General features: G+C 50.2%; 8 protein-coding genes across 8 annotated transcripts; 2 read left to right on the forward strand and 6 right to left on the reverse strand.

The window, feature by feature from the left end:
* Nucleotides 1-215: 215 nt before the first annotated feature.
* Nucleotides 216-647, reverse strand: B0H65DRAFT_581412 (uncharacterized protein; the record flags this gene model as incomplete). The annotated part of the gene is made up of 1 exon (XM_062830815.1): nt 216-647. One exon carries the CDS (start codon nt 645-647, stop codon nt 216-218), a length of 432 nt encoding a protein of 143 aa, XP_062677406.1.
* Nucleotides 648-800: 153 nt separating this feature from the next.
* Nucleotides 801-2205, reverse strand: B0H65DRAFT_552466 (uncharacterized protein; the record flags this gene model as incomplete). Its single annotated transcript, XM_062829891.1, has 4 exons — nt 801-1004; nt 1034-1161; nt 1284-1413; nt 2146-2205. The coding sequence occupies 4 exons, from the start codon at nt 2203-2205 to the stop codon at nt 801-803; spliced, it is 522 nt and encodes a 173-aa protein (XP_062677407.1).
* A 3589-nt stretch (nt 2206-5794) lies between these two features.
* Nucleotides 5795-7496, reverse strand: B0H65DRAFT_552467 (ribose-phosphate pyrophosphokinase II; the record flags this gene model as incomplete). The annotated part of the gene is made up of 9 exons (XM_062829892.1): nt 5795-5902; nt 5983-6216; nt 6275-6359; nt 6419-6521; nt 6578-6595; nt 6695-6701; nt 6763-6794; nt 6850-6950; nt 7099-7496. The coding sequence occupies 9 exons, from the start codon at nt 7494-7496 to the stop codon at nt 5795-5797; spliced, it is 1086 nt and encodes a 361-aa protein (XP_062677408.1).
* A 1637-nt stretch (nt 7497-9133) lies between these two features.
* B0H65DRAFT_552468 (putative tensin-like protein) lies at nt 9134-11438 on the reverse strand (the record flags this gene model as incomplete). Its single annotated transcript, XM_062829893.1, has 2 exons — nt 9134-11255; nt 11341-11438. 2 exons carry the CDS (start codon nt 11436-11438, stop codon nt 9134-9136), a joined length of 2220 nt encoding a protein of 739 aa, XP_062677409.1.
* Nucleotides 11439-12502: 1064 nt separating this feature from the next.
* On the reverse strand, nt 12503-13686 carry B0H65DRAFT_434765 (uncharacterized protein; the record flags this gene model as incomplete). The annotated part of the gene is made up of 4 exons (XM_062825152.1): nt 12503-13056; nt 13119-13339; nt 13504-13519; nt 13617-13686. The coding sequence occupies 4 exons, from the start codon at nt 13684-13686 to the stop codon at nt 12503-12505; spliced, it is 861 nt and encodes a 286-aa protein (XP_062677410.1).
* An 888-nt stretch (nt 13687-14574) lies between these two features.
* B0H65DRAFT_308685 (uncharacterized protein) lies at nt 14575-16919 on the reverse strand. Its single transcript, XM_062823255.1, has 2 exons — nt 15971-16919; nt 14575-15918 (listed from the first exon to the last, which is right to left on the reverse strand). Exons 1-2 carry the CDS (start codon nt 16616-16618, stop codon nt 14971-14973), a joined length of 1596 nt encoding a protein of 531 aa, XP_062677411.1. The 5' UTR covers nt 16619-16919; the 3' UTR covers nt 14575-14970.
* A 571-nt stretch (nt 16920-17490) lies between these two features.
* Nucleotides 17491-18815, forward strand: B0H65DRAFT_477342 (uncharacterized protein). The gene is made up of 2 exons (XM_062827424.1): nt 17491-17917; nt 18033-18815. The coding sequence occupies exons 1-2, from the start codon at nt 17785-17787 to the stop codon at nt 18458-18460; spliced, it is 561 nt and encodes a 186-aa protein (XP_062677412.1). The 5' UTR covers nt 17491-17784; the 3' UTR covers nt 18461-18815.
* Nucleotides 18816-22678: 3863 nt separating this feature from the next.
* B0H65DRAFT_308829 (uncharacterized protein) lies at nt 22679-24034 on the forward strand. The gene is made up of 2 exons (XM_062823256.1): nt 22679-22919; nt 22984-24034. Exons 1-2 carry the CDS (start codon nt 22814-22816, stop codon nt 23988-23990), a joined length of 1113 nt encoding a protein of 370 aa, XP_062677413.1. The 5' UTR covers nt 22679-22813; the 3' UTR covers nt 23991-24034.
* Nucleotides 24035-26788: the final 2754 nt, after the last annotated feature.

Consider the following 26788-nt stretch of genomic DNA (forward strand, 5'->3'; position numbering starts at 1 on the left):
CGCAGAGGATGCGCCGGAATGGTTTATACTTCCCTCCTTCAAGCAGCGCCTGGGGACACGGGAGCTTTGGTCGAACGCAGTAGCCTGGCCCCTAGAAGTCGCTCCTGGACTTGGGAAGATGTTGCTAGCGGACTCTCCGCCGAGCGTCGATTTCTTCCGGTAAACTTATGGCGGACCTTGAGGCGCGCCTCTGCCAACTGCTGGGCGCTATCCTCCTATGATGCGTCCGGGTGGTTGGCAGAGGCGGCCAGTGCTTCGAGCACTTCGGGTCGTTCCTTCCTGTTGCGCTCACGCTCACCCTCCACCTCGAGGCTCACGGCGTCGAACATGTCGTCAAACTGCTCGTTTGCCACCAACTTGGCCACCTTGCCCGGCTGGAGGAAGGCTCCCACTGTTGCGTCCAAGTCCTTCGGGGGCATTACCTGGACCGGATCCTCGAATCGATTGTACTTTTCATCGCGCAGTGTTCCGATAGTCGCCACGAGTAGACTGTCACTCATCTTGGGAACATCCCAAGCTCGGAGGTCTTTGCTGAGCTTGGTGATGCCGGCGCTGAGGTCCTTGGAGATGTCTCTCTTCTCTCCCAATTGCTGATAGACATGTGAGCACAGTTGGAAATATGCAAGGTTGCACATGCGGCGTTCCATGGTATCGGCCTGTAGAGACAAGTCCGCAACTGGTGAAGGCGCGGCGGATCTACAACCCACCCCGGCTACGGCATCTACTTGCTTAACCCGTCGCCATATATAAGGTAGTGTGCGCAGTCTGCCCACGACATAACTCTTCACTTGCCCGGTGCATCAGCCCGTTTTTGTTGAGCCTCTTGCCGCCTCTCCGAGTGCTTCGGCGTGCTTTTTAGGGTTCTCGGCTTTCCACCTTGCCCTGTACTCCTTCTGTTTATCCCTATCCTCATCCGTGTTGGTAGCCCTCTTCTCGCGCCTTTTCGCATTGTGCTCATCCTTCTTCTCAGCGTGCTTTTGACGCCTCTTCTTGTTGATCTCATCCTTCGCCAATTGTTGGCTGGGGCCAGCACCTTCTTGCTGCGCTTGGCCTCAGTGTGCATGTTGGACGCCATGGCTGCTCCTGCTTGTCTTGGTGTGAGTCTGAGTCCCTTTTGTGCGTTTCCGATCTGGTCGATCTCCACAGCGACAAGCTCGACCTCTGTGGACACAAGGAAATCTTACAGGATGGGAAAGTGAACGGGATGTTCCTTGCTTTGAAGCGGCAGAACGGGCAGAGACAGGGCATTCAGTATGCGGTGTGTGGTGTTGTGCACTCTTGACGCCTCTCCTTCAACTTCTTAGCGGGCTCTTTAGAGTTCTTAACCTTCGTCTTGGCGTCCTTTTGCTCATCCTTCTTCTCAGCGTACTTTTGACGCCTCTTCTTGTTGATCTCATCCTTCGTCTCAGCGTCCTTTTCAGGGTTCTCAATCTTCCCACAGATGACATCCCAACCATGTACAACGGCCAAACCACCGGGCTCGTTGCTGAACCACCCTCAGATGAAGCGGCATATCCTCCATTTCATCCGTATTCATCCAATCCAATCCAATTCCCTTTGGAGGTTTTCGTCCCATCTCTTCGTATTTGCGGTGATAGTTGATCAGCTCGTGGCGCCTTTCATCTTGTCGTACTGATCACAGGGTTGATAGCGCAATCGTCTCTTCCGGGTAGGCAGAAGACGACTGTAATCTCTAGCAAACGAATTTACGAAGGCCTCCAAGAATGCTTCATCTCATCCCATTCGTTGCTAGCCAACCTGCTCCTTCAGTTGCCCACTTCTCTCCTGGTGCTTCTTTGAGGTAAAGTGCACGCGCAGATCCTTTTCTACCCGTTGGTGAGGTAGTCAGTGTCCTGGGTCTGTTGCCGGGTCCCTTCGAAGACTGGGCGGAAATAGCGACTCGTTTGTTCGGTCATGTAACGTGATAGCAAAAGCGGACTGGGATGCAAAGTGATTGCGTGACGGTAAACGCGTAGAAATGGGTCCGTATCGTTGAAGTGAGGCTCTTCTTGATCCAGTAAACTATCCATGTTGATAGCAATGCTGATAGTCGTTGATAGGGTAGGGATACGGATATGGTTACTCGGGCGCGGTATTCCCTCTGCTGTGCCTTCCTCTTCTCGTGTTTCTCCGGTCCGCCTGTACTCGGGCTTGGTATTCCCTCTTCTTTGCATTCCTCTTCTCGCGTTTCTCCGGGTCCGCCATTATGCTGGCCCAATATGCCCTCCGGGTTAGGTTGTTCCGTGCGGCTATTGCGGCCTGTATTTGGGCGTTTGTTAAGCTTGCTTTAAACCAACTAATATGTCGGATACCTTCTGTCCACGAATCGTGGGTACACAGTCCTTTCCATTGTACTGGTGTTGTCCATTCCATATTAGTCAGGATAGCGTTTGTCGACTCGTTCTTGCTATTAGCTCGAAGTGCGTATGTGAAAGCGGTTTCCAATATTGGGAGTCTATAGAACGGACGGTCGAGAAAACGAAGGCAAGTATGGCTTCTGTCGCCACGAAACGGAGACGCTGCAAAGCAGTATTAACCCCAGGGGGGGATGAGGAACTAGCAAAGGAGGCCGCGGTAGCTTTCAGTCCACCCTTCCTTCAGACATTTAGCCAGTAAATCTGGCCATTCTCCTCTGTTGTATTCTAGAAACCGCTTCCGGAGTCCATATTTGCTGGACGTGCCCGAACCGATATATAGTTTCGGCTCTTGGTCCTCCTTTTCGAAGACAATTGCGTAAACGCTCCAAATCCGGGTATTATCTTGTAGTGTCGGGAGGGACTTAAAGAAGTCTATTGTGGGTGGGGACGGTGATTGTAGTATATCACCGAGGCCGGGAGCGAGTACTATGGGAAAGGCTGTGACTCTTGACCAATGGTCCTCTGGTGCAAGGAACGCCTTATAAACCGGTGCTCTGGCCTTTTCTGGGGCGTCGACGTTGACGGCAGCAAATACAAGAGAGTTTAATAGCTCTTGATCGGTTTCGCTAGGGGTCGGCGGCTGCGTTTGTATAGAGTTGGGAACCTCTGGCGCGGGTTCTTCCCAAATCATCCCGTGATGATTGGCGAGTTCTTGCCATGTTATATCGGTTGTGAGGTACGCCTTGTAAATCGGTTCTCTCGCCTTTTCTGAGGCGTCGACGTCAACGGCGGCGAATACGAGGGAGTTCAATAGCTCTTCATCGGTTTGGATGTCCAACTTGGGCGCCTGGGTCGTGATAGATATGGTGGGCGGTACTTCCTCGCCCTCGTCCCTCTACCACTCGCCCCTCTACCACTCGCCCCTCCGGCCACAAGACCCGCTTTGCTACGAAAACGAATAACATCCAGGGCGTTAAGCCCATCTGTGTTGGGATTCAGCAGAAAGCTGAACTTGACACTAACATAGAGGACAGCGAAGCAGCATTCATAACCAAAGCATACAAGGCGTATTGTATTCATTGTGGTAACCGAAAAACACAAATCATCCAACATCTACCAACCGCTATGTCAGTGTGGGAAACAATCTTCGATCTAGAGCCGGTTTTCAGCCCAGGCTAGGTTACTACCTTGAAAGCCAAACAACCACCAACAATGAGCGCCCTGAAGTCACTAGTCGAATAGAACTCGGCAGATGACAACATGTGGGCGGTATATTTGTTGATTTTAAAGAAGGCGAATGAATTACCGCTCCTCTATGTTGGTTCTGGGACCAAAACTAACATTACTCAATATTTCTCGGCGTCTGTCTCCCCTAAGCCTCTCCCTCGCCCGCTCACCAAGGACAATGAGGATAATGAGGACGATAAGGATGATAAGGACGACGAGGCGAATGCTCCTAGAGGATTTGGCAGGGACATAGAAGGTCAAGACAATAGCGGGTTCATAAAGTCGAAAAGAGAGCGTTCAGATAGGCGTACTAAAGATTGAGAGTGGTCTATATCAAAGACGAAGGTCGATATGTGAATGTCGAGCAAGTCGTCCTGGTTCGCTGAGGGCCAGTCGAATAAGGTGGGGACAAGACGGACCTGCCGATGCCAGGCCAGGCTGGTTCCTGATCTAACTCAACCAGCAGTGTCGTCAGCTTCTCCTTCCTTTCTCTACCGATCTTCTCTCACATATAAATCTCTTACTTACCTATAGGCGTGTAAACCTGCATTCCAACCGCTCCCTTCGACGTATAATCCACGCGCAGACTACATCCTCCCGAGAGACTCACGAAGCTGGAAATTCCAACTGGAAATTCGACCGGTTCGAAATATCTGACCGCATCAATGACAAATCTACAGTACACACATCCCTTCTTCGCTGACGTTATTATATCGGACGTCGGATGTGTCCAGTGCGTCGCCTCGAATGGCCTCCCATCGTAATACATGCGCTCGCCCGGGACAAAAAACGTAGACTCAGCAACAGTTTTTCAACAACAGATTAACAAAACACCTAGGAATTTTGAGGACTACCGAATGGTCGTAAGAATAGACCGAACACGTCACGGTCAGTACATTACATACACCTTGGGTATATTTATAGTACGCATCCAAGCGTCTTTATCATACCTTTGTACCCAACTTCTAGGCAGTTCTTAGATGTAAGTATCCCTAAAGGATTCTAGCCGATGTGTTTTCGAATTATCGTAATCCCTATCACAGTTTTGTAACGGCCCAAGAATTGTCTTGATAGCTTCAGCAATATTATAATTTTGGTAGTGTGGCCCGCGCACAGTCTACGTTTTTTTGTCCCAAGCGAGATGCGATAAGGAGGTCTGAGGTTACAGCAGATACATGGATCATCGGACTTCGACATGGTTTGCTGCTAGAGGGATGGATATTGATTTAGAAGGACTGACTGGTGCTTGGAAGACCAAGGTATCTTTGGCTGAGAAGGAGAGGGTAGGAAGAGAAGGGTTGGGAGAGAAGCTCGGAAGTGTAGTTTGGTGACGTCCAACTTCCGCGTTCAACAAGATGCCTGCCCGATAGGGCTGGAATTTAGGTACCCGATGTTGTCCGTATGCGGTAAAGCAAGGCTGGCTGACTAGCTTTAGCTCGATACCACCAAACCTGTGCTTAGGACTTGCATAGAAGATTAGAAGGTGTGTCTGCTGATGATGCTTGGCGGTTTGTTGCCGTCCGGAGTTTTACCCCTGAATCTTTGTTATTGTTGCGTCTGACTGACAGGGGTAGTTATCGTTGCACCGGCTGTAGACTGGGCAACAATGCTCGCTCGCTGTCAGTGACTTGTGTATCACACAAGTAGAACCTAGTGTTGGCGGTGATAATTATCTAGAGAATATGATGTTTTAGCTATCTACTCACTCAAACTCTGAATGGCCATTTGGCAACAGTCTGCTGTCACGCTAACACACTCTCTCCTCTCTGTAGGATCCGACTCAGACTCATCAGAAGTTCCAATCCCACACGCTCACTCACGCCGACCCAGAATCCAAACACACAAATGGGTTGCCATCCAAAACAATACTACCATTTTATTTTTGGCTACCCATGCACCGTGGAGGAGGATATGAAAAAGAAAAAGACACAAGACAAAACCCTTGACGTCAAACCCCTGCCTGACGTGAGATATTCCATTCTCCCCCGTGTTCAAAAGTCAAAGCGACGAGGTATACCGACACCCAACCCACCTCTTGTTTTTTACGTACGAAAAACACCCCTTTCTAAGCGAGTTTGTTGTTGTTGGAAAATTGGATGCAAAAAAAGAAACCGACCCCTACCAAATGCTACCGTATGTAAAGCCTTCGTCACCCAGTAGGCTCTGTTATGATGATGCTCGAGAGATATAAACCCCGACTTGTCTAAAGTTTAGACAGGGGCGTGGTTGAAAAGATAGGACACCGACTCGCCGTTGTGTGTGCGGCGGATGGCCTCGGCGATGGTGGGGGAGATGTCGATGACGCGGATCTTGGGGCACTGTTTTATGGGGACTGGTCAGTCATCTTGCAACATCTCATAGGAGCTCAAAGGCTCAGAACACGAAGAGTACAACTAACCCTTTCAATCTTGTCACCGAGAGGGACAGTGTTGGTGCAGATGAGAGCCTCGAGGACACTGGCGTTAAGGTTCTCAATGGCGTTACCGGAGAGAATACCGTGGGTAACGAGAGCAAGGACGGCCTTGGCGCCGTTCTCCTTGAGGACGGAAGCGGCCTTGACGAGAGTGCCGCAAGTGTCGGCCATGTCATCGACAAGGATGGCGATCTTGTCCTCGACGTTACCGACAAGAGTCTGTCACACAAGTCAACTTTTCAGTCTCTCAACCTAACCATTTCGGACTCTTTCTTACCATGCGACCAACAACGTTGGGGCGGGGGCGCTCCTTGTGGATAAGAGCGAAGCCGGTGTTGAGGTGGTCGGCGATGGAGGTAGCACTTGAAGAAGGGTCAGTCAGCGCGAGCTGTTTATCTTGTTGGAAATGTAGAGTACCTACCGCTTGGCACCACCGGCATCGGGGGAGACGATCACGGTGTCCTCAGGCTTGTAGTTCTCGCGGATGTAGCGAATGATAGAAGGCTCCGCATACAGGTTGTCGACTGTCAATCAATTAGTCTCGGGTGGTCTTGTTCATAGGAGTGGTAGGCTGGCTTACCAGGAACGCTGAAGAAGCCTTTCGTTTTCGAGATTCGTCAGCACGCATTCCATATCGAGTTCGTGGGAACCGTTCAATCGCTCATTCCAGGGGAATTGGTATAAAAGCTCCGCATACCTTGGATCTGTAAAAACAATGTTAGCGTATGGCTCCGGACAACGATTACAGAGAAAGTTAGAACATACCTGGGAAGCATGGAGATCAACGGTGACAATATCTATGTCACAGTTAGCGGCGAACACAGCTTCTCGAGAAACTGGCGAACGGCTTACGGTTGGCACCGGCGGTCTGCAACATGTTGGCGACAAGTCTGGCGCTGATAGGGGCGCGCGACTTGTCTTTCTTGTCCTGGCGAGCGTAGGGGAAGTTGGGGCTGGGATAGTCAGTTCAGTCTGTCCGGTTCAAGGCAAAAAGCATTCTGGCATCTTTTGCACCAACACACTCAGGCTACTACTGAAGCCCCAATGGCTGGCGCAAAGAATGCGCGCGAAGGTGTTCATGCCCATGGATCAGATCCTTACATGACTGCCGTTATCCTCCGAGCACTGGCGGTTCTGCAGGCCGAGATGGCAATGAGGAGCTCCATCAAGCCCTCGTTGACGTCGCCGGTGGCGGTAGACTGGATAATGAAGACATCTTCGTCGCGGACCGACTCGCCGACGGTGAAGGAGGTTTCTTGGTTCGAGTAGTTGAGGGAGATGGTCCTAGCGACCTCGATTCCGAGTCTGCGACAAACAAACACAAGGCGGGTTAGAGACTGTTGTTGGACGACGGCGCAATGCGCGATATCGGATTTATTCGAGAGGGCAGAATAATCGAGGGCAGGTAGGCAGGCATACCGCTTCGCAACCTTCTCGCTGAGCTCGGGGTGGCTTCTTCCGCTGATGAGCTTGACCTCGTTCGCCATTTCGCCGGACATGTTGTCGAGAAGTCGGAGGACCCGTCAGGTAGACGACAGGCCAGCTTTGGTTGACAAAAGATTTCGAATGGGAGGGTCTCGGGTGTTACAGCCACGGGCAGGTTACTTCGTTGCTTCTCTTCTGCAGCTGGTTACCTGTTAGCGGGGCTGCTGTCGGCACGTGGGGCTCATGTGGATGGACACGAGAAACATGATCCTTAATTCCTTAATGGTGGTAGGGGAGGTAGGATTAAGCCCGGACAGGAGTGGAAGTGAAGGGTGTCAAGGTGCGTAGGTAGCGGTGGTGGTGACTGGGTGAATGGCAGTGTGGTGGGATTGGGTTATACCGGTAGAGGGTAACGCAAATGCACTCAAAGGGCGAGAAAGACAGAGGGGTTCTCACTGACAAGGAAACAAAAGATTCTCGGGTCACCGTTGCAAAGTTGCGTCTTGAATTCTTAAAAGGGATCAACCGCAAAGGTCAAAGTCGCAGTAGTTAAGTCAAGTCAAATAATAGAATGGGGAAAAGGGTCGAGAGTTCTCAATTGGCGTCCGAGACTGGTCCGTGGACAGGCACAGCGCGTCGACGGGGCCGGCCAAGGATCACTGGCCAATGCCCCATGACGGGCGAAAAAAGTTGAAAGAAAAAATTATGTGGAGACCCTTGACAGCAGCCGAGCGGCCACTGGGCACTGACTGCGTGGACTGACTCTCCCGTTCGTTGCTCTGTCTGGGGCGAGGCCCTTTCACAGGCGGGTGAAAGAGTCCCTTCAAAGTGGTTCTATGTAGAGGTACATCTCACCTCACCCATTCACGGCGCCCATCCCCGTCGCCGGTACGTACAACCCCAGCCCCGCATGCCGAACGTTACCTATCGATAAGCCGATAAGCCAACGGAATCGGCTAAGCGTGCGGTCAATGCCCGGTTGAGCGGAGTCACACGTGTAAGAGCATCCCCGGCTCGTTCAGCAGCAGCTACCTAGTCCGCCGTCACTGTCACTGTCTCGCCCAACGGTCTTTGCCATCCGAGGGAGTCTTCTCAAACGCTACTGTAGGTACCATGAGCCATTTGAGACAGGGCACTTGATATTTTGGGAAAACACCATTGGATGTCTTATACCGAGTCTTGACTCAGTCATATGTGCGTACATATCCTAAATTTTGTCAGTTGACTTCAGGTTCCCTCAGGTAAGACCGATGAAATCATCCATAACTTTGTCAAACAACGCCAAGGTTGTGACTTCGCCTAACCCATTTGGTTTGTTAGCGCAGAAACGAGAACGGAACCAAAGGATCTAGACGACGACATGGGATGAAAACGACTGTTCGTTCATTCAGTCAATTTAGCCACTCCAGTTCAGTACAGGAAACGGGCTTTTGACGCTGAGTTCGAAATGGCGTCTACGCTTGCCCAAGAGGGTTTCGGGATCCAGTCGAGATGTCTTCATGGCAATCTGGCAGTGAAGTGTTCGTGAACTGACAATGACATTTCCCAATAACTTCAGGTATTGGTTTGTAAATGTATGTATCAGGAAGTACACCAAGCCAGCAATCTGCTCCCAACGCCCAGCTTATACTGTGTTCTACAATGCTTCCTTCCAGTTGATATATCATGAAATGCCTATAAACAGCTACGGCAACGCCGCCACAGCTTGCTCTCAAGCAGAAGCCTTCGGCGTAACAACTTCGCCAAGCTCTTCTCCCTTCGGGTCACTCGTCTTCACCCCAGCCAACGACTCATCGTCATTATCACCGCCGCCCTTACCATTCGCCTCGAGACCCGGACCCCCCTCTGCCATATCCAGATCCCTCAAGCTACTGGCCTTGCTCACACTCGCGCTTTCCGTCGTCTCCGCTCTCAAACCCAATTCCTTTTCCTTCGGAAGGTGATCAGGACCGACACCTTTCCAATCCGCAGGCTTCATCTGGGGCACAGGACTCTTCTCCCCAGGCTGAGTGATAACCGTAACTCCCTGGACCGTTTCAGGCGCAGCAGCAGCACTAGCAGCAGCCCCGGCCGTTGTTTGTTCTCCCCCCTTTGCTACAGCAGCAGCAGCCTCAGTGGCGGCGCCAGCGCCAGTCCCAGTCCCAGCAACTCTCCAGACAACCGACAGCCGATCGAGAGCCCTAGTCCCCTTCCTGCTCGACCCCTTGATGCCATCCAACTTGTCCCACTCGATTTCGAACACGCCGCTTTCGTCCGCCTTGCCATCCTGCTCCGGCCCGTTGCCCTCGAAGAAAGCGTTGAACCAGACGTGGCCGACGGAGGTGACCATGGTTAGACCCAGGCTGGCCGAGGCACGGCTTCGTCTTTCGATGTCGATGTTGATGTCGCTGTTGGGGACGATGATGGGGTTCTTGGGCTTGAAGATGACGGCTTGACCGCCTGGTTCTGATTCCTCAGCGAGGACAGGCTTTTGTTGCTTGGGAGCGGATTCGGTGCTGGTTTTCGAGCGGATGGGGGTGAGGTTGGAAGTAGATTCGCTGACAGTGTTCTGTTCTGTCGACGGAATTTTCGTGACTTGCGAGGCTTCCGGCATCGCGATGGTCTTTGCCTTCCCGCCATTTGCTTTTCCTGCTTTGCCTGCCTTGTTGTTGCCAGCAGTAGTCTCCCCAAGCTTGGGGATGCTCCCATCACTTGATGTTGCTGATGAACCGCTCAGCGCACTCTTCTTCTTCTCCAGCTCCTTCTCTTTATGGTCCTTGCCCTTTCGCACCGAAATCTTCCTCATCAAACTGCTCGCCCTGCTCCCCATCTTTCCCACCTTTTCCTTACTCCTACTCCTCCTCGTGCTAGACGAATCCGTTGTTGTTGACCGATCTGCTGCATCATCAACATCACTCCTCGTCCCATCCAAGCCCGAAACCCCCTTTTTCTCCACCTCCTCCTCTGAATCGCTTTCTTTACCCACGCCATACCCAGCCATATCATAAAACATATCCATCACCCCGCCTCCACCCGGCGCATCCCCCTGCACAACGATCCTCTCCCCCTTCCCAAACGTATGCAACGTCTCGATCCTCTTCCCCTCGTCCGCAAACCCTTCCACGGCCAGCTTGACCCCGTGTCTGAGTCCCCAGACGTGTATCTCGACGATCTCGATCGGCCTGTCCACGTATATCTTCTTTTTGGTCGGCTCGCTGCCGGCGTTGGCCCACCGGTCGACGTAACCGACGTATCGAACCTGGCTGGGGATCGACACGCCTTTGCCGAAGTTGGGCCGCATGCGTCGCTCGGTGAAGCGCGCTAGGGCGTCGGCGGCGGTCCAGCCGCACTCGGAGATCAGGTAGCTGCAGATGGAGGTGCCGGAGCGGCCTTTGCCGGCTTTGCAGTGGACGACGACGACGCGCTCGCCCTTTTGGCGGGGACGGTCGAGGTCGAGTTTGTTGTGTTCCGCTGTGTTTTTGTTTTCCTCTTTCTTCTCGTTGTCTTTTACGCTTCCATTTGTTGCGCCAGTGCCGGCACCTCCATTTGTCGCATCAGGCGTCGCCGGCGTCGTATTATCTCCATCGTTCCCAGATGTCCCTTCATCCTCCCCATCCAACCAATTCCGCATACTAGCCGTAATCATCGGCACCAGCCTGAACGGCGGCGGGTGATGATCCGGCCACGGGTAGTGTCTAATCCGATTATACACCGCTTCGTCCGGGTATCCAGTACCCTCGGCGCGGAATTCCCAGATGGACCAGCCATCGCCGTGCTTCTCGTCGAGGAAAGCGACCAAACGGTCAAGGGGGTTACGGTAGGCTCGTTGGGGGTAGGTTTGTGAGGGTCCGGATCTGTTTGTTTCCCCTCTCTGTTAGCCTGCTAAATCTTCAAACACATGGGGACGGAAGGAGGGAAGAGGAGATAGGTAGTACACACGTTGCGATGATATTCGAGGTAACATAACATAGATCTAGCCCCGTATCCTCGTGTTTTAGGCGCGGACCGGCGACGATCTGACGCAGCAGGGAGGCCATGGTCGGTATCCTTTTTAGCCTGAACAAATTGCCGGCAAGATGATCTGTATATAAACAAAGGGAACTCTAAACAGAAGGAGAAGAAGTGGCGGTTTAAAGACTGCTGGGGAAAAAAGGAGGTATCGTCCGTTCAAGTGGTCGAGTAACAGTGATATGGGATGACAGTAACAGATTAAAGGAACAGCTCAGTTATAGAGGCGCAGCACATCCGGGGCCAGAAAGGCATTTATACCCCATTGGAATCCCGAAAACTGGCAAGAACCTAGTCGATCATCCAAGCTGCTCGACATAATCCAGATCCGAATGCGAATGGGTGGAAATCTCGTCTACCAGCTGGATGGTACAGGCTGTGAGGGAGGCCTGAGAACCCGCTTGGTTCAGGTGTTGTAAAGCGGAAGCGACGTCATTGCTGGGAGCCCTCAGCGGGACGCTGGAGTTGCTCGAGAGGGGTCCCCGATAGGGGTATCAAAGTGGGGCAGCTACCTACTGGTCAAGGATAAACCGACTCGTGTAATGTTATTCGCACACGATCGACACGACCAGAACAGCTGGCTTGATGACAATATGTCTCTAGGTGATAATTACGCGGCTAGGGATACTGATTAACAAGAAAGCAAACGAGGTATACACGCCTTGATGTATTCGGCAGCCAGGAAAGTCACACACCAGTCTTCAACCACCTCTCTGAGCAACCACAAGAGTAACACTGCAACAAACTGTCAATGAAAGCCTAGTAATAAACTGATTTTTAACAATTCCCGAGCTTCATGCCGAAGCCATTACGCACTCTTATTCCTTTCCGCGGCATAATGCCCTCCAACCAACAGGTCTTTCCCGATACACGACCCTTACAGAGTCCTGTCTCATCCTTCAGTTCCTCTAGAAACTCGGTCCGACCAAAAGGTGTGACCGATCCTTCGCTTCTGGGCCAGAGATTTTCGAATTAAAGGAAGCACCGCAGGCCACCAGTCTCAAGTGTTGTCTTGCCTAGGTCGCGCTGGTATCCGCGAAGCAATCTTGTCATCAATGCTTAAAGATCTCAAGCTTCGGCGGTAGCCGACAGTTTAAGAGGTCTTCTTGGGGGCAGCGGCACCGCTGATGTACTTGTTGACATCAGTAGCCTGGTGGAACTGACGGGCAAGGCCCTTGGCGGTCTCCCAAGCCTGACGAGCAGCCGGAGGGGTGCCCTGAGCGCCAATGAGGTTGTCGATGCGGGCCTCAAAGGTGCTGAACGAGTTCTGGACGTGGCTGCTCTGAGCAAAGCGGGTGCGAAGGAAGACGGTGTAGATGACGATCAGGATCCAGGAGCGGCGCTGGAAGATGATGGCGGAGAGGAGGATACGGATCCAGAGGATGAGCTCAATGTTGGCAACGACCGACATGGACGAATCGTAGTACTGCTTAACGAAACTGCCAATCGCGTCGGACATAGGGTGCTGAGTGTACTGGGGCTTGGCGCTGGGCTCAGCTCCGGCGGCAGGGGCCACCTTAGTAGGGGGCATGAGAGTCGGGATCAAGTTCGCACGAGTATAGGTAGCGACGTGGAAGACCGAGTAGATGGCGAAGGGAAGCATGGCGATAGGGTACTGGGGCATGAAGAGCCAGACAAGGGCCAAAACTGAGCTTCGGGGTTAGCATTCGTTGGTAGGGCCACCGCTTGCAGGGGAAGAGCAAACATACGGAGGTACTGAACGTTCTCGTCGGTGAGGTAGCTGACAACGTTGGCCGGCTTAGCACCGGTCTTCTGACGAGCGCGCCATGTCTTGTAAACCACGATACCGTATGTGAGGGCAGCGGAGAGGAAGGTGGTGCGGTAGCAGAACTGGGCCATGCCACCATAATAGTTCATGCGCAGCCACGAGAAGGCGTAGCGGGTGACGCAGATAAGAAGGGTGGCATGTCTGTTATGATCAATATCTCGTCAGCATACGTTCGAAGCAATCAAGACATGTCCTGGCGCGAGAATCGGTTGTTCCGACACTCCGCTCCTGTGAGATACCGCCTTGCTGCGTGGGCAACACGAGAGGGGAGCGGGACCGCAAGGCAATCGAGAATCATGACGTACCCAGCGAACCAAGCGACTAGGAGACGACGACAGTTAGCCATTTGCGCTCATGATGTATCTTCGAATCGCTAGAACAGCGATGGAGGCTCAAACGGAGAGGGGTGCACACGTACACTGCAGGGTCTGTGCCAGCTTTTGAATCCTCTGCGCAAGAGGCAGGTCGGCGGGCGGCGGGGGAGCCATTGTGATAGAAATGCTGTACGGAAAGTGGGTTGCTTAAAGTTTGTTGTCGTCCGTGTCCGGCGCGGTTGTTTTGGTATCGCTCGGTCGGTTGGCGATGTTGTTGGAAGAGCTAAAGTTGAGACAACTTGGAAATGGCCGAGGTGGTGAGCGGTGCGTGTGGTGGAGTTCCCTGTTGGAAAAAAGGGCGGTCGTGTGCTTGTGCTTTTCAGGTCTTGTCCACGTCCTTCTTTCGGCCCAGGTCGGGGAATTTCTGCCGAACGTTCGATAGTGTGGTCGGTGCGCCTTGCTGCTGTTTCTACCGTAAGGCCAGGTATCGCACTAACGCAGCCAGGGTATTTCTTGGTGGGACGCTAACCTGAACTCGTCGGGCTAGGCGTTCAAGATGATAGCGCAAACAGCTTCTGTAGGGCTGGCTGCGACTGCGGTTTGTAGAACTCCTGTTTACCAGGAGCTTCAAAATGGGAAGTTGAGATGGGGTATCACTGTTGAAGAGCGGTACAAAAAAGACGAAAGATAATGAAGAACGAAATTGACAAAGATGCAAAAACAAATCCCGGAAGGTCTTTCCACGATTGCTACGGCTTTTATTGTGAAACTTCGACCCAGAGGCTGTTCTAACAAAATGCCGGCGTCGGTCTCGGCGGAAGAGCTGGGCGTTTTGTCGTCATCGCGCTTTACAGCTCCTCCGTCCCAGTCCCAGAACCCGCCAGAATCTGGTCAGATCTGGTCCGGTTTCACATGCAAGACGTCAACCCCGTTGCCCAAACCGGGGCTGGCTTCCATCTCGTCTTGGGAGGTTTTGGTGACTGTCATAGGTAGAGACGATTTAAACTCTTGCTGTATTCCCTTTTTTTATCAATGAAGATCGTATCGAGTCCTCACACTTTTGCTGTCGTGTCAACATATTCTTTGGACTTGGTGATTGATCCAGTTCAGGTGGTTGCATCTCGCGATGTGACCACTGGCAGCTTCCCCCAAAGCTTCAGTGCTGTTGCCGCCTGCGTCATTCTTGGAGAGCTCAACTGGGATTCATGGTAGAAATGCTTGGGCCAACTGCCTACCCTCACATCAGCCACGTCATTTGCGGTGGCTCAAACCTGCTTGTCGTAGACTAGTTCAACCCTAACCCTTCTGCAGGTGCCCTGCTTTCGTTTCATTTGACAGCGACACCACCATCGGTTGTATTCAGTTCTACGAATGCCACCACTAATACGGACGGGAGCGCAACCCAAAGACTCCTAGAAACACCCAAGCGCCGACATCCTCATTCCACATCGATATAAATCATACGAACCCGTTCTTCTGCAACGGCCAATTCCAATCCCTCCTCTCGTCTCTTCTTCCCGGCTGCTGCTGTTGCTGTTGTAGCAGTTGTTGTTGATCCACCATGCCCTGACCCTGCGATCTCACACTCCCAGTAGTCGCCGCTCTCCGCCTCGAAGAAGTCGATGGTCCACGCGCGTGTGCAGGAGCAGATGCGCTACTACCCATTCTCCCAATAACACCAATACTTCCCGCAACGGTCGAGGACACAGTCCTCGCATGGCCGAGTGGGTATCCACCACTCGCACCGCTCATCACCGACGTGTTGGTAGGCACGGTTTCCAGGGGCCGAGTCAGTATGTCTCCGTATACGCTTTTATTGCACTCGGGAGCGTACCGTATCGAGATGTTCCTCCTGATGTCTTTTGTTGCTGGTGGAGTGGGCAGGGGACAAGTTGGTGGCGGACCAGGCGATGGGAGGAGGATGTCACTATTATAACTATAGTCTTTGCTGACGGCCTGTCCGATTCTTCGTGGGGAAATGTCGGGTGGTGCCTCAAACTGGGGCGTTTGTGGTGTCTGCGGCGGACGATAGGCTTGCGAGGGCCGTCGAACGGGAGGTGGCTGTGGTCCTTGGGCTGGAGGTGGTGTTTGAACTTCTTCGATAGTCTCCAAGTGGATGGGTTCTGGTGGCCCCGTCGGGCTAAAAGGGTCCCCGTCTTTTGTTGGGCTGGCCTGGTCTTTGACGATATAGCTGACGATGGCGCGGTCAAGCGCATCGCTTACGTTCTGCTCTTCTTCTTCTTTTTGTTTTTGCTTCCTCTTTCGGTATCTCACGAAGAGGTAGAAGCCGGCGAGAGAAAGCACAGAGGAACCAATGATGGCGACGACAACTGCTATAGCAGCACTGTTGACCGATGACGCGGCTCCTTGCACAGCTTTGATGTCGAGATCGTTTTGAGCCTGGGCCTGGCAAAGGTTAACGAGACGGTGAGAAGTTTCAATATTGGGGAGCACTCACTATTGTCGAATTTGGATCTACCGTTATGGTCGATCCTACGGCGTCTGTTGTAACTGAGACAACGGTTGCTGTGACCGTGACCGTAACCAACTCCCCTTGTTCCAACATTTTGCTCGAGGCTGAACGTTCTGCAGCTATCACGGCATTGGAAGCCGATTCCTCGGCCGACGCTATTGCGCTTGAGGCCGAGGCTTGAACTGATGCCAAAGCACTGGAAGCTGACGAGGTAAGGTAATCGATCGACTCCTGAAGCCCTATGATGGATGTCGCCAGGAGGCTTGAGATGTATATGGCATTCGACTCAGCTTCTTCGAGGGCACTGCTGAGGGAGCTTATTGTTTCGATAATGGGGTTGATTGTCGTGGGTGCCGTTGTCGGGAAAGGTGAAGGGGTTGCCTCTGCTACCACTGCGGCACTGATCGGCGAGGTCACGGTCGTTAACACGGGCTGCGAGCCAAGATCTTCATGGCCGCTGACCGGACGCCTTGCGACCACGGGTGGATGATGGTGTGGCCATGACTTGATAGGATTGTGCCCAGTCTCGGCAGACTCTGCACTTGCCACATTGTCAAGGGCGGTCAATGCTGCCGAGCAGCAGACAATGATTCCTAGAATCAGGCCGTATTTGAAATGATCCCGATTTCTCATGGTTCATCTCTAGGACAGAGCAACTAGAGATGAACACTGGGAGGAAAAAGGCGGGATGATGATACAGGGCAAGATCCCGAGCCCAGAAGATAGGCCCGAGTCACTCCCATGATCAACTACACGCCAGAAAGAACGGACTGGGGTGTCAAATTCCTGTAAGCGTAGGCGCCGAGGATCAAGTAGCTGGAAAAGGCACGGATCCGGATGACTCTGATGTGCTATTCGAGATTCTGATTTGGCAGAGATGTTGATCTAGAAACAAAGTGGAAACGGCTAGGCCAGGTCAGCCATGAAGATGCGACACCAGGACCTCTTGACTGCAGCCACACGGTAGCTGCGGGATTGTTGCGAGGTTGCCTCCTCAAAGTTTCACCCAAGTTCTTGGAGGTGAGTTCTGAGTCCCAGAGCGAAATATCACTCTGTATTTTGGGCTTATCTACGGCAAGGATCGACTCAGCAACTTCCACCGAAGTAGGGCCATGGAGTGAAGAGGGACCATGTTGGCTTCGCCGCAAATTCGATCTTTGAAAGGATGAACCTGTATCAGTAAACGGAAATGACTCGAGAATTGGACGGCATGACTTGACCCGAAACAGCCGACTTCATTGATAGTGGCAATCTTCCATGCGATCTTCAACGCTTGAGCCTACGTTTTTCAAAAAGAGGGACCGCAGATTAAAGATCGTCGCTATTCGAGTCGGAATACGGCGTATAGTTTCATCCAACAAGTGCAAGTGTACCTCGAAGGTCTGTTGAGGTGCAAATAAGGTTGAGAGTTCAAGATCGCCGCCAATGATTCTCCATTGCGAAAGCGCCCGTGACATCTGCCTGGAACCTTCCTAGCAGCTGCTCACAGCTGCCCTGCCTGCTAAAAGCACAAGAGGGTCCAGACCGTTCCACACGGTACAGCTCACTGTAAGATGCCGTGTCCGCGGTCTGGACCGCCGCCCGCTGAACGATGGGACCTGATAGTGGAAGGAAGGATTGACACTTAACAGTCTGATAGAAACCTTTCGAAGGGAATTGAAAGGAGAAAAAACACCGGCATTTTGAGACAAAAAGCGACAAATATTCCTCACCCGCATTCATATACCGTCCTCGCTGCTTTCCAATCCCTCGAAGTGCTCCCCTCCTAGAACAAACATCCCAAAAAGCGCCGCCAGAAAATGACCACTATCGGATCCCTCCAGCGGCTCTCCGCCCCGTCCCTGTCCAAGCTGATCCTGGCCGAACAGGCGGCGGCCGGCACGGAGACTGGTGGCAGCCCCACTCTGGCTATCATTGACGTGCGGGATGACGGTGCGTACACTAGTTTCCGCCCCGGTCCTCCACAACGAACTTCCAAGTCCACTCGACACTCCATCTTATCTCCCCAAGTACTAACCCCGACCCTCCCCCTCTTCCCCCCTCACAGACTACATAGGCGGCCACATCAAAGGTTCCCAAAACGTTCCCTCGCGCAAACTCGACGCTATGCTGCCCACCCTTGTCCGCCAGCTCCAAGACAAGGAGACGGTCGTCTTCCACTGCGCGCTCTCGCAGCAACGCGGACCCAGCGCTGCCTTGCGCTACATTCGCGAGCGGGAGCGTTTGATGCCGAAGGAGGTGGAGACTAAGCTCACTTCCGCGGCTGATAGTGCTGCTGTGGAGGAGGCTGTTGGGGCTGATGGAGAGGGAAAGGAGAAGAAGGAGGAGGAGGAGGAGGAGAAAAAGAAGCCGGTCAACCAAAAGGTTTTTGTGTTGGATCGTGGGTTTGTGGGGTGGCAGGAGGCTTTTGGGTTGGATGAGAGGTTGACGGAGGGTTATAGCAAGGAGTTGTGGAAGGATGGGTATTGGATGTGAGTGGGAGGGGGTTGCGTCTACTGGATCAAGCGAGCGAGCTTGGAGTCAGAGGGATCTGAGAGGAAGGAAATTAAGTGTTACTCTTTAGCGAAGCGGGAGTTAACTCGTTCATAGACATGGACTTGTTATGTGGGAACTTTACTGAATATTTGCCCACCTGATTTGAGACCATGGATGAGCTCCTTGCTGACATGCCACGATGACTCTTGATTCTGTCTGGACAACAACATCAGTAGCACAATTCACTGTGGTACATTGGTTAACAAACATCTCTCTGACTACCGTTAACGGAGATGGAAGGCTGAGAAATCCGGCACTGACATAGTGAAAGTGAAGTGAACATCACCAGTGGGCGACTGGCAGTGTCAATGTAATAACACTTTGGGCGAACTATCCGGCCCAGAATTCGACCACCTAGATGACTTTTGTTCACAATGATGTTTGGAGAACAGAAAGTGATCGTATTAGCGCCTGGCTATGTTCCGGTTTTGTTCTCCATGTACTGTTCACTGTTCTTCTCGTTCACCTTTTCACCAGTGACTCTAATAGCATGTTACAGACACTTAATTTTTTTTTCGCTATGGTTACCCAAAGCCGATTCCCCTAAAGACGCAGTAGCTACAACGTCTTCACTCTCACTTTTTCTGACTGCAGTGACAAAGACCTCTCTACCTCTCCCAACCTCTAACAAGCACACCGCTCACCAACTCAACCAACCCAACAATCCCTCAATAACTGTGGGGAGCCGAACGAACGGGTTTATGTTACCCCCATAGCAACCAATCAACAAAGTCACAAACGCAAGAGACTTTTGTCCCATCGGTAGTAAGAGTGCAACAAAAAGGGACCACGCATTGGCCTTGGCCATCCATTTCGGGAAGCACACAGTGGAAGAGGTGAAGTAGAAGTCTTGGGTAGCATTTGTAGGTAGTAGTAGGTAGGTTGGTGTTGGCAGTGGTCCCCGAGTTTAGTTTTCCCTTTCTTTTTTCTCCGAGCGGGCTTCATGGGGTCACATCTTTGTACAGATGTGGGATATGGGATGTGGGATGTGGGCGGTGGTTTCGTACGAATAAATGCCGGACGAAAGTCCGACGGAGGGAACTTTTGGTTGCCGCTACTGTGCATGTTTTGGGTCTCTTGGGCCCTTGGCAAGCACTTTTACTTTGGTTCAAAAGGCCCATACGGTTGAGATGGTCTCCAAGTACCGATGAACGAGTGCCGACTGGTATGTATAGAACCCTCTGAAGGGAGTTCTGGAAGGTTGTGGTTTCTCGGTAGCTTAACCAGGCCAGCCTCCTTCACGGATATTCTACCTAGTAGAACAGTGAGCTCGGGGCATGAGCAAAACGCCATAGCCTCGGTCACATCACTTGTTTATCTCGTTATCGAATTTCCATATACCGAGCTTCAGTCTGATGTCACGTATGTAGTGGCTTTAACAGTATATGGTGGCAAGGCAAAAAGAACAGCTGTTGGAGAGAGTTTGCGTACGGCAGGTACTTTTGATGATCCTAACTCCGATGTAACTTTGGCAACTTTGAGAGGCTCATTAATCACCCATGTTCACAGTAGGATGCAGAAGCTTCGACTACACCACAAAACCGGTCACTGGAGTGACGGAAGACATCAACGATTGGGTGAGGAGTAGCAGACAGACCCATGAACAATGATGGAAGAGTGATAACGAAGATTTGAGATTTGGAAATCCAAGATATCGCAATTCAAGAATATCATTGAGTCTGCACTGCAGTGCTCATGTCTCCCATCCTTGATTGTGATGAAAAATTTGAGTATGTAACCCTCTGATACATATAAGTGGTTAGACAACTTCCTGAAAGGGCAACTCAGTATGCGGGCATGCGACTCTGTCTTGTTTTGGTAGGTTACCATAAGAATGAAAGCACGCAAAAGCAAGAGGAAACCACGAATATTGTTTTCAGTAGCAAGTGAAGAGTGAAGAGGAGATGGTCGGGGACCAAAGACCTCACCGGGGACGGGAAAGGTAGTATCTTGAAAATCATGCCCGAGTCCTGTCTTTGCTGCTTACTGCCCAATAACTCAAGGGTCCATAGTTCACAGACCTCTTCGGGTATCGAGTCCGCGCTGGTTTCCAAAGAGAGTTAGCGAGAGGCAGGTAGGAGATATTTTGGTGTGGTAGGTAGATGGTGTGAGCGGGAAGCCGGAGTGTGAACGGTCGGAGAAAGTGGAAGCTAGCAATGATGGCCGGCGGCGAGATCGATCGCAGGTCAGGGCAACGGCGACAGGGGAGATAAAATGGTTGTCCGAGGGAGAAAGGGGAAGCCATCTGGAAGAGGAAAAGATTGAGTGGGCGACTTGAAGCTGTCGAAGGGGGGAAGGCACGGACGGGTGTGAAAGAAGGAAGCCAAGAGTGCTGAAATATGAAGCTTGGCAGGTGCTTGGCTTCGACCTGCGTTGACTTATCGCAGATCCGCGATAGCGCACGGTGTCCCCCACTTGCCGCTTTTAACGCAACGCTTTCGGTTGTTACCGAATGCTCCACTCTGCACCTGAAATCAAGCGTCCCCCCATCATCTGGACCGTGACAACTTCCAGGGTGAATCTTCTTAGGAGTCCACCCTCTGCCCCCGACCTCGGCCGATGACAGCGTCGAACCGGTTCAAACTTCTGTGTTATGACGGGAACATTTCGATAGTTGGTTATATTGCATCTACTTAGGTTCTATTGGCTTGTCAGTGCTGGGAGAGCATGGCACGAACACGGCCACTAAGACCGTCATCTCAGCAAACGCCTTCAATGCGGATGTTAGGTATCTCTGCAGTAGCCGACACACAGACGCACGTCACTCAACTTCCTTTCCAAGTTAAAACACCAGTTTGGCGATGAGGGCATAATTATAATATGCTTTCATGTTGGCAGTGCCTGTCTGTGCAAACGCGAAAGCGGACAGGAGCCCTACAGCCAAACCGACCAATCAGAGGCCATTTATCGTTCCTGATTGGGCAATTTGGGGGACAGGCAGGTGCACGAGCCAGTCTCCAAATTCTTGAGGTGCCCCTCTTTGAGAGTCGGTTGACATTCAGCATCCGTCCTCTTTCCCTTTCTCTTCCCTTTGCATCATTTTTGGTACTGCACACCGCGAAACTCAACAACAACTTGACCCATACCATTTGTGAAAATTTTGCCAAAACCAAACGCAATGGAATTCATGTCGTGATGAGGCGACGGGACATAGGGCCTACGCAGCTATGTCCACTCCAGCCTCAAATCCCACTTGGTTTCCGTTTCTGCATCGGCACACTGCAAGACTGTCTTCAAGCACTACCACTGCACACAAACCGGCTTCAATCGACGTTGGCGCCTGCATAGAAACAAGCTGTCGAAGCTGATCTCGCATAGAACAACAACAATCTGATACTACCTACACTCAAACAGCACCTCATCGGATGCCCACTGTCGGAGCCGACGAAGACCATGAACAGCCAAGCGGTGGAGAGTATCAAGGGCAACTTCAACGGCCCCAGCCTCAGACCAGAAAGCCCCCGTCTCCAAACCTGTACTATCCCAAGTTGGGTACAGATTCAACGCAGTCTGTCGTACCGCAAAGACTTGGGGCGTTGATTTTCAGCTTCCAGGGAAATCAAACATAATCAGTACACTTGAGGCACCTCTAGCATTGCAGACTGCTCGAATCTCTTCCAAAACTCAAACCCTAAGGCACCTAATACATATATTCTGTCAGTTAGGCCCTGGAACCTAAAATCAACGCCCCGAGTCTTTGCGGTATATCAAGATTCGAGTGTGATGCTGTCCTGAATGGAGGCAAAGAGGAGTCTAGAGTTGCTTGGTCAAGTCGCCCTTCCTGCCTCTCCCGATGTGCCCCCTGCCACGCGAATGCCACCTAAGCCCGTGGTTGACGTCGCATCACGGCGGCCTCCTGTGGACCTTCTCTGGTATCAAACCAGTCAATGTTTATCACGTACTGATCACCCCCTTGAGGATGAGGATGCGGGGAACTTTAGTCCTAGTATCAACCCCGGCCCAGGTGCCCTGGTTCAACTGATTCCCTACCGTTGCAGTCCTAGTCCCCGGCTACTAGTCTAGTCCAGCTAGGTGTGTACAGTCCTCCTACCCAGGCGCCATCAAGGTTGAAGTGAAGCACATCCCTCACAGTGATATGCCCGTGGGGGTCTGGTCAGGATTATATCAACCAGAGAGCAGCCTCGTCACTGATGATCTCTTCGTCAAGACCTTCAAAGCTCTTTCCGCGATCTACACCCCACTCTGACCTACTTCACTTCCAACGTTACTTGAACCAGCTATCAAAGCCTTCTTCTCAGCACAAAGCGCAACAAAGAGCAATAAGCCAATAGGATGACAACAGAGACAACCTCCGCCACCGAAAAGACACCGTCTCCAAAGCCGGTGGTGAACGACAGGAGAAAGGTCCAAAACCGCATTGCCCAACGCAGGTTTCGGCGTATGTAGTTGCCTTGTTGTTCACAACAACCAGACGAAGCATGAAAGCTAACTAATCTATACAGACAAGAAGGCAATGGAGGCTCGGGCTGCCAGTTTACAAGCAGAGGGCATCGGGCACGAATACTTCAACCTCCATCCACAATATGCCGGTAACTACGAACTACCATATCTGGGACCCTCTGCGCCCACCAGTCCGACCGATGTTCCACAGCCAGGATGGCACCCAACTATCGAATATCAGATCGGTGTGTGGGACAATCAGCTCTTCGGTAGCGACAATTTCTACCTGAGCAGCCCCCCAGCCGATATCGTCGCTCCCATGTCCCCTCCCAACAGCTCAGCTCCATCCTTATCACCTGACGGTTTGGTTTATGGTGGGGAAGCACCCAACAAGACACCGTGCTTTCCACTCCTAGATCAAGAGGGCTATCCAGTTCCCATGCAACAAAATCACCTGTTCCGCAACGGCATGCTCCCTGGCGCCCCCTTTGACGTTAACGGCTCGGTTCCTGGCGCTCCATATCACAGCTTCTCTAATGAAGCCACCCATGGAGACAACACAGACGTCTCCGCGCTTGATTATGCTGTAAATGTGGGCGCTCAGCTCCGAGATCAGGTGGCGACAGAATGGAAGAGGCATAAGCCAGCCCAGTCCATTGACTCGTCCACCTGGGCATCCAAGGACGGCGAACAATGGGAGCCGTTGCTACACACAGCAGCCAGGAATGGCAACTGTGGCATCATTCAAATGCTTCTTTATCATAATACCGATGTCAACGAGCGCAACAGCAGCGGCATGACAGCACTTCATGTTGCTATCGAGAATTCTCAGGAGGACGTCATCATGCTACTGCTTCAGAGAGGTGTCGATGTAAACGCGGAAGATAATAGTCACCGGACTGCCCTCTCCATGGCCGTCAGCAGCAATAGTGAGTCTGGTGTCCTGTTATTCCTGATGCATGGCGCCGATCCGAAGCTAGCCAATCCTGCCTTTGGCGGCAACCTTGGAAACCATACTGGTGGAGGTATGATGGGTATTCAAGGAAGAATGGGCACTGAAACACTATGAACGATACTAGATATTGATACAGTAATCAAATCACAACATCTTTCACCATGAGCCGAGAGTTTGTAGAAACGTGTTGCAGAGGATGTAGTTGGCATGTAAAGAGCCTCACTCGGCTGTGGCGTATTAAGGTCCTGACTGGTGCTCCCTGTACCAGATTAGACATCGCGTTGAGGGCACTCCTGCACTGTGCGGTCTCTTTGCAACGCGCTCTGTTTCGATCACGATATGCCCAACACATGCAAAACTGTTTTGACATGGCACACACGGAGAAAAGACTATAGAGATGAGTCTCCGTGGATCTGTTTGCTGATTCCTCCAGATTATGGGTTGAGTGCGTAAAATATGCAATGGATAACTTGCAGGAGGTGCTCAAGCAATAGGGTAACCGACATCATGATTCCTCAACAAGGGGACCCGATGGATTATCAGAAAACCCCCTGATTCCGAAGGAGGCAACAGCTCGATCAACATCATCACATGCCCGACGGAAACAGTGAACGGGAACAAAAATTCCAAACCTTGCGCACCCGCAATCCCACGCACCCCGGTGTGATAACAAAGAGACCTCACATCATGACACCCGAGATAGCGCAAGACGCCGATACCACCCACCCTAGAGGGTTACATTTCCGCACCGAACGTTCCCACACCCTCAAACGCCTTAACAGTCTTGGCACGCTAGTTGGGTTGAGTTGGCCACAACACTGACTTGAATATAGATTTGATAGATTGACCAGATTTAACCGTCTTAATCAACGTAAATCAACCGCATCATGTTGTAAATTATTGAAATCTGTACCAAAAAGCTAGCATTTTAATGCTAGTATATTTGCTATCGTTTTATTTAGCATTTTTATTGTTTTTACTAGTCTTTTCGTCGTATAATATAGTAAAGGTTCCTAACGTAAGCCAGCGAGCCGTCGTAAATTTAATACTTTATAACGATGAGTATATTAATGATATTGCAACGGCCGTTAGCGTAAGCGTACATACAGTATATCAATATAAACGAAATTTCGATATTACTAGTAAGCCCGTCTTATAGTCTCGATCCCCCTAGAATGCTAGAAAGCTCCCTATATAGGCTATAGAAATATACTCGTAATTATAGTAACTGTTCATCGTTTATTATTGTAATTAATGTTATAAAGGAGGTTATAAAATTATTAGTATTAAAGCTATCCCTATATTTCGACGAGATCCGTGCCTTCTTAGCCAATAAATACGACGTATATGTATTAGACGAAACTATACGATGCTATCTATATTAAGAGCGCTGGAAAAAGAAGAGGCTAACGTTTAAAGTGGTATAGTAGGAGCCTAAGTTAGTAATAGAATAAATAATAAAAATAAAAATATTTATTATAAAGATATTCGTTTTTTACAATAAGTTTAGTATAGACCGACGCAATAGAGTTTATTATATTAGTTAGGCTCCCCGCAGTACTATCGCGATAATATCGAACCGCTTTAAGTATAGTAAATAGTATTATATTTTCCTAACTATATCGGTTGATAGCATATTTAAAATATTAGTATTTAAAGGATAAATAAATACCCTAGAGTTTATTAGATAGTTGAGAAATTGCCTCCTCCCTATAATAAATCCCTTTCCTGGTTGTAATAGTATTTTAGTAATAGATAACGCGAATTGGTATTTATATAATAAGCTCTATTATACGTATATAAGCACGGGTATATTATTTTAGTATTTATTATTATATTCTTTAGAATTTAACCAGATCAAGGCGTATTTTAGTAATTTTAAGAAATATATAAAGCGGGTATATAACAACGAGGGTAGCGATAGGATAGCTAATAAAGATTTCCTTATCTTCTTTTATCGAATTGTTGAAAGTATTGGGTATAGAGTGTAATAGATCCGTGGTTACTTTAAGAATATTAAATTGATTATGGAGGGTGTTGATGATATTGATAAAGATTATACGATTTTATATGCTAGCTAATTAGAAGAGTTTAAAAGAATTAATAACGTTATTAGGCGAAGGTAGATGGGGAGGGTGATTGGGTAGTATAAGGGGTAATGTGTGATTTGTGCTATAATTTAATACTAGAAAGGCTAGAAATGCTAGAAGTATTAGAAGTGCTAGAAATATATTTATTTATGTAATAATGAAAAAAAGGTCTTAGAAGTGCTAGAAATACTGGAAATACTAAGTAGAGTGCTAGTATTTATTTATATAATAATGAAAAGAGTATATAAAAGTGCTAAAAATATATAGAATCCCCTCTTATAATTAGAGTAGTTTACTTTTTTTTATCATATATCGATTTATTATAATTTGTCTAGTATGTTATTATTAGCGGTCGTACTACTCGCTAGAGAAGTAAATACTTTCGTAATACTAAATTCGAGGGCGGTAGTATCAATCGGTCATACTATAAAGCTGTATTAAGAATTTAGTATATAATAATTATAGTTAATTAAATTTATTAATTGGAAGGTAGAAGGTATATTATAGAAATTATTTATTCGGGCGATTATTTCATTACTCTTATTTGAGGAAGGTTTTAATACTATTCTTTAAAGAAGTATAAAACTCTATTATAAAATTTAATTTTATAAATTATTCAATTAATTAGTCCTTAAACGCTATAATATTCATAACGGGAGCGTTTAATCTTTTAAGTACCTCCCGTAGTATAATTACAGTTTGCAATGCTTGCGCTGCTATTATAGTTTTTCTAACATAATACTCCCAGTAAAAGGTTTTAAAGAATTTAATAATGAGTTCGCTAGGGGTACGGTTATATAGTAAGGGTGGTAGCGAGGAAGA

Source organism: Neurospora tetraspora (assembly GCF_033439725.1).
Source record: "Neurospora tetraspora strain CBS 560.94 chromosome Unknown B0H65scaffold_8, whole genome shotgun sequence".
Taxonomy (NCBI): Eukaryota; Fungi; Ascomycota; class Sordariomycetes; order Sordariales; family Sordariaceae; genus Neurospora; species Neurospora tetraspora.

Excerpts from the sequence above, each read along its gene's own strand:
- B0H65DRAFT_308685 (XM_062823255.1), bottom strand. The coding sequence starts at position 16,618 with ATGAGAAATCGGGATCATTTCAAATACGGCCTGATTCTAGGAATCATT. Across the intron at positions 15,919-15,970 it reads TAGATCCAAATTCGACAATA|GCCCAGGCTCAAAACGATCT; the intron begins GTGAGTGCTCCC and ends AACCTTTGCCAG.
- B0H65DRAFT_477342 (XM_062827424.1), top strand. The coding sequence starts at position 17,785 with ATGACCACTATCGGATCCCTCCAGCGGCTCTCCGCCCCGTCCCTGTCC. Across the intron at positions 17,918-18,032 it reads CATTGACGTGCGGGATGACG|ACTACATAGGCGGCCACATC; the intron begins GTGCGTACACTA and ends CCCCCCTCACAG.
- B0H65DRAFT_308829 (XM_062823256.1), top strand. The coding sequence starts at position 22,814 with ATGACAACAGAGACAACCTCCGCCACCGAAAAGACACCGTCTCCAAAG. Across the intron at positions 22,920-22,983 it reads TGCCCAACGCAGGTTTCGGC|ACAAGAAGGCAATGGAGGCT; the intron begins GTATGTAGTTGC and ends TAATCTATACAG.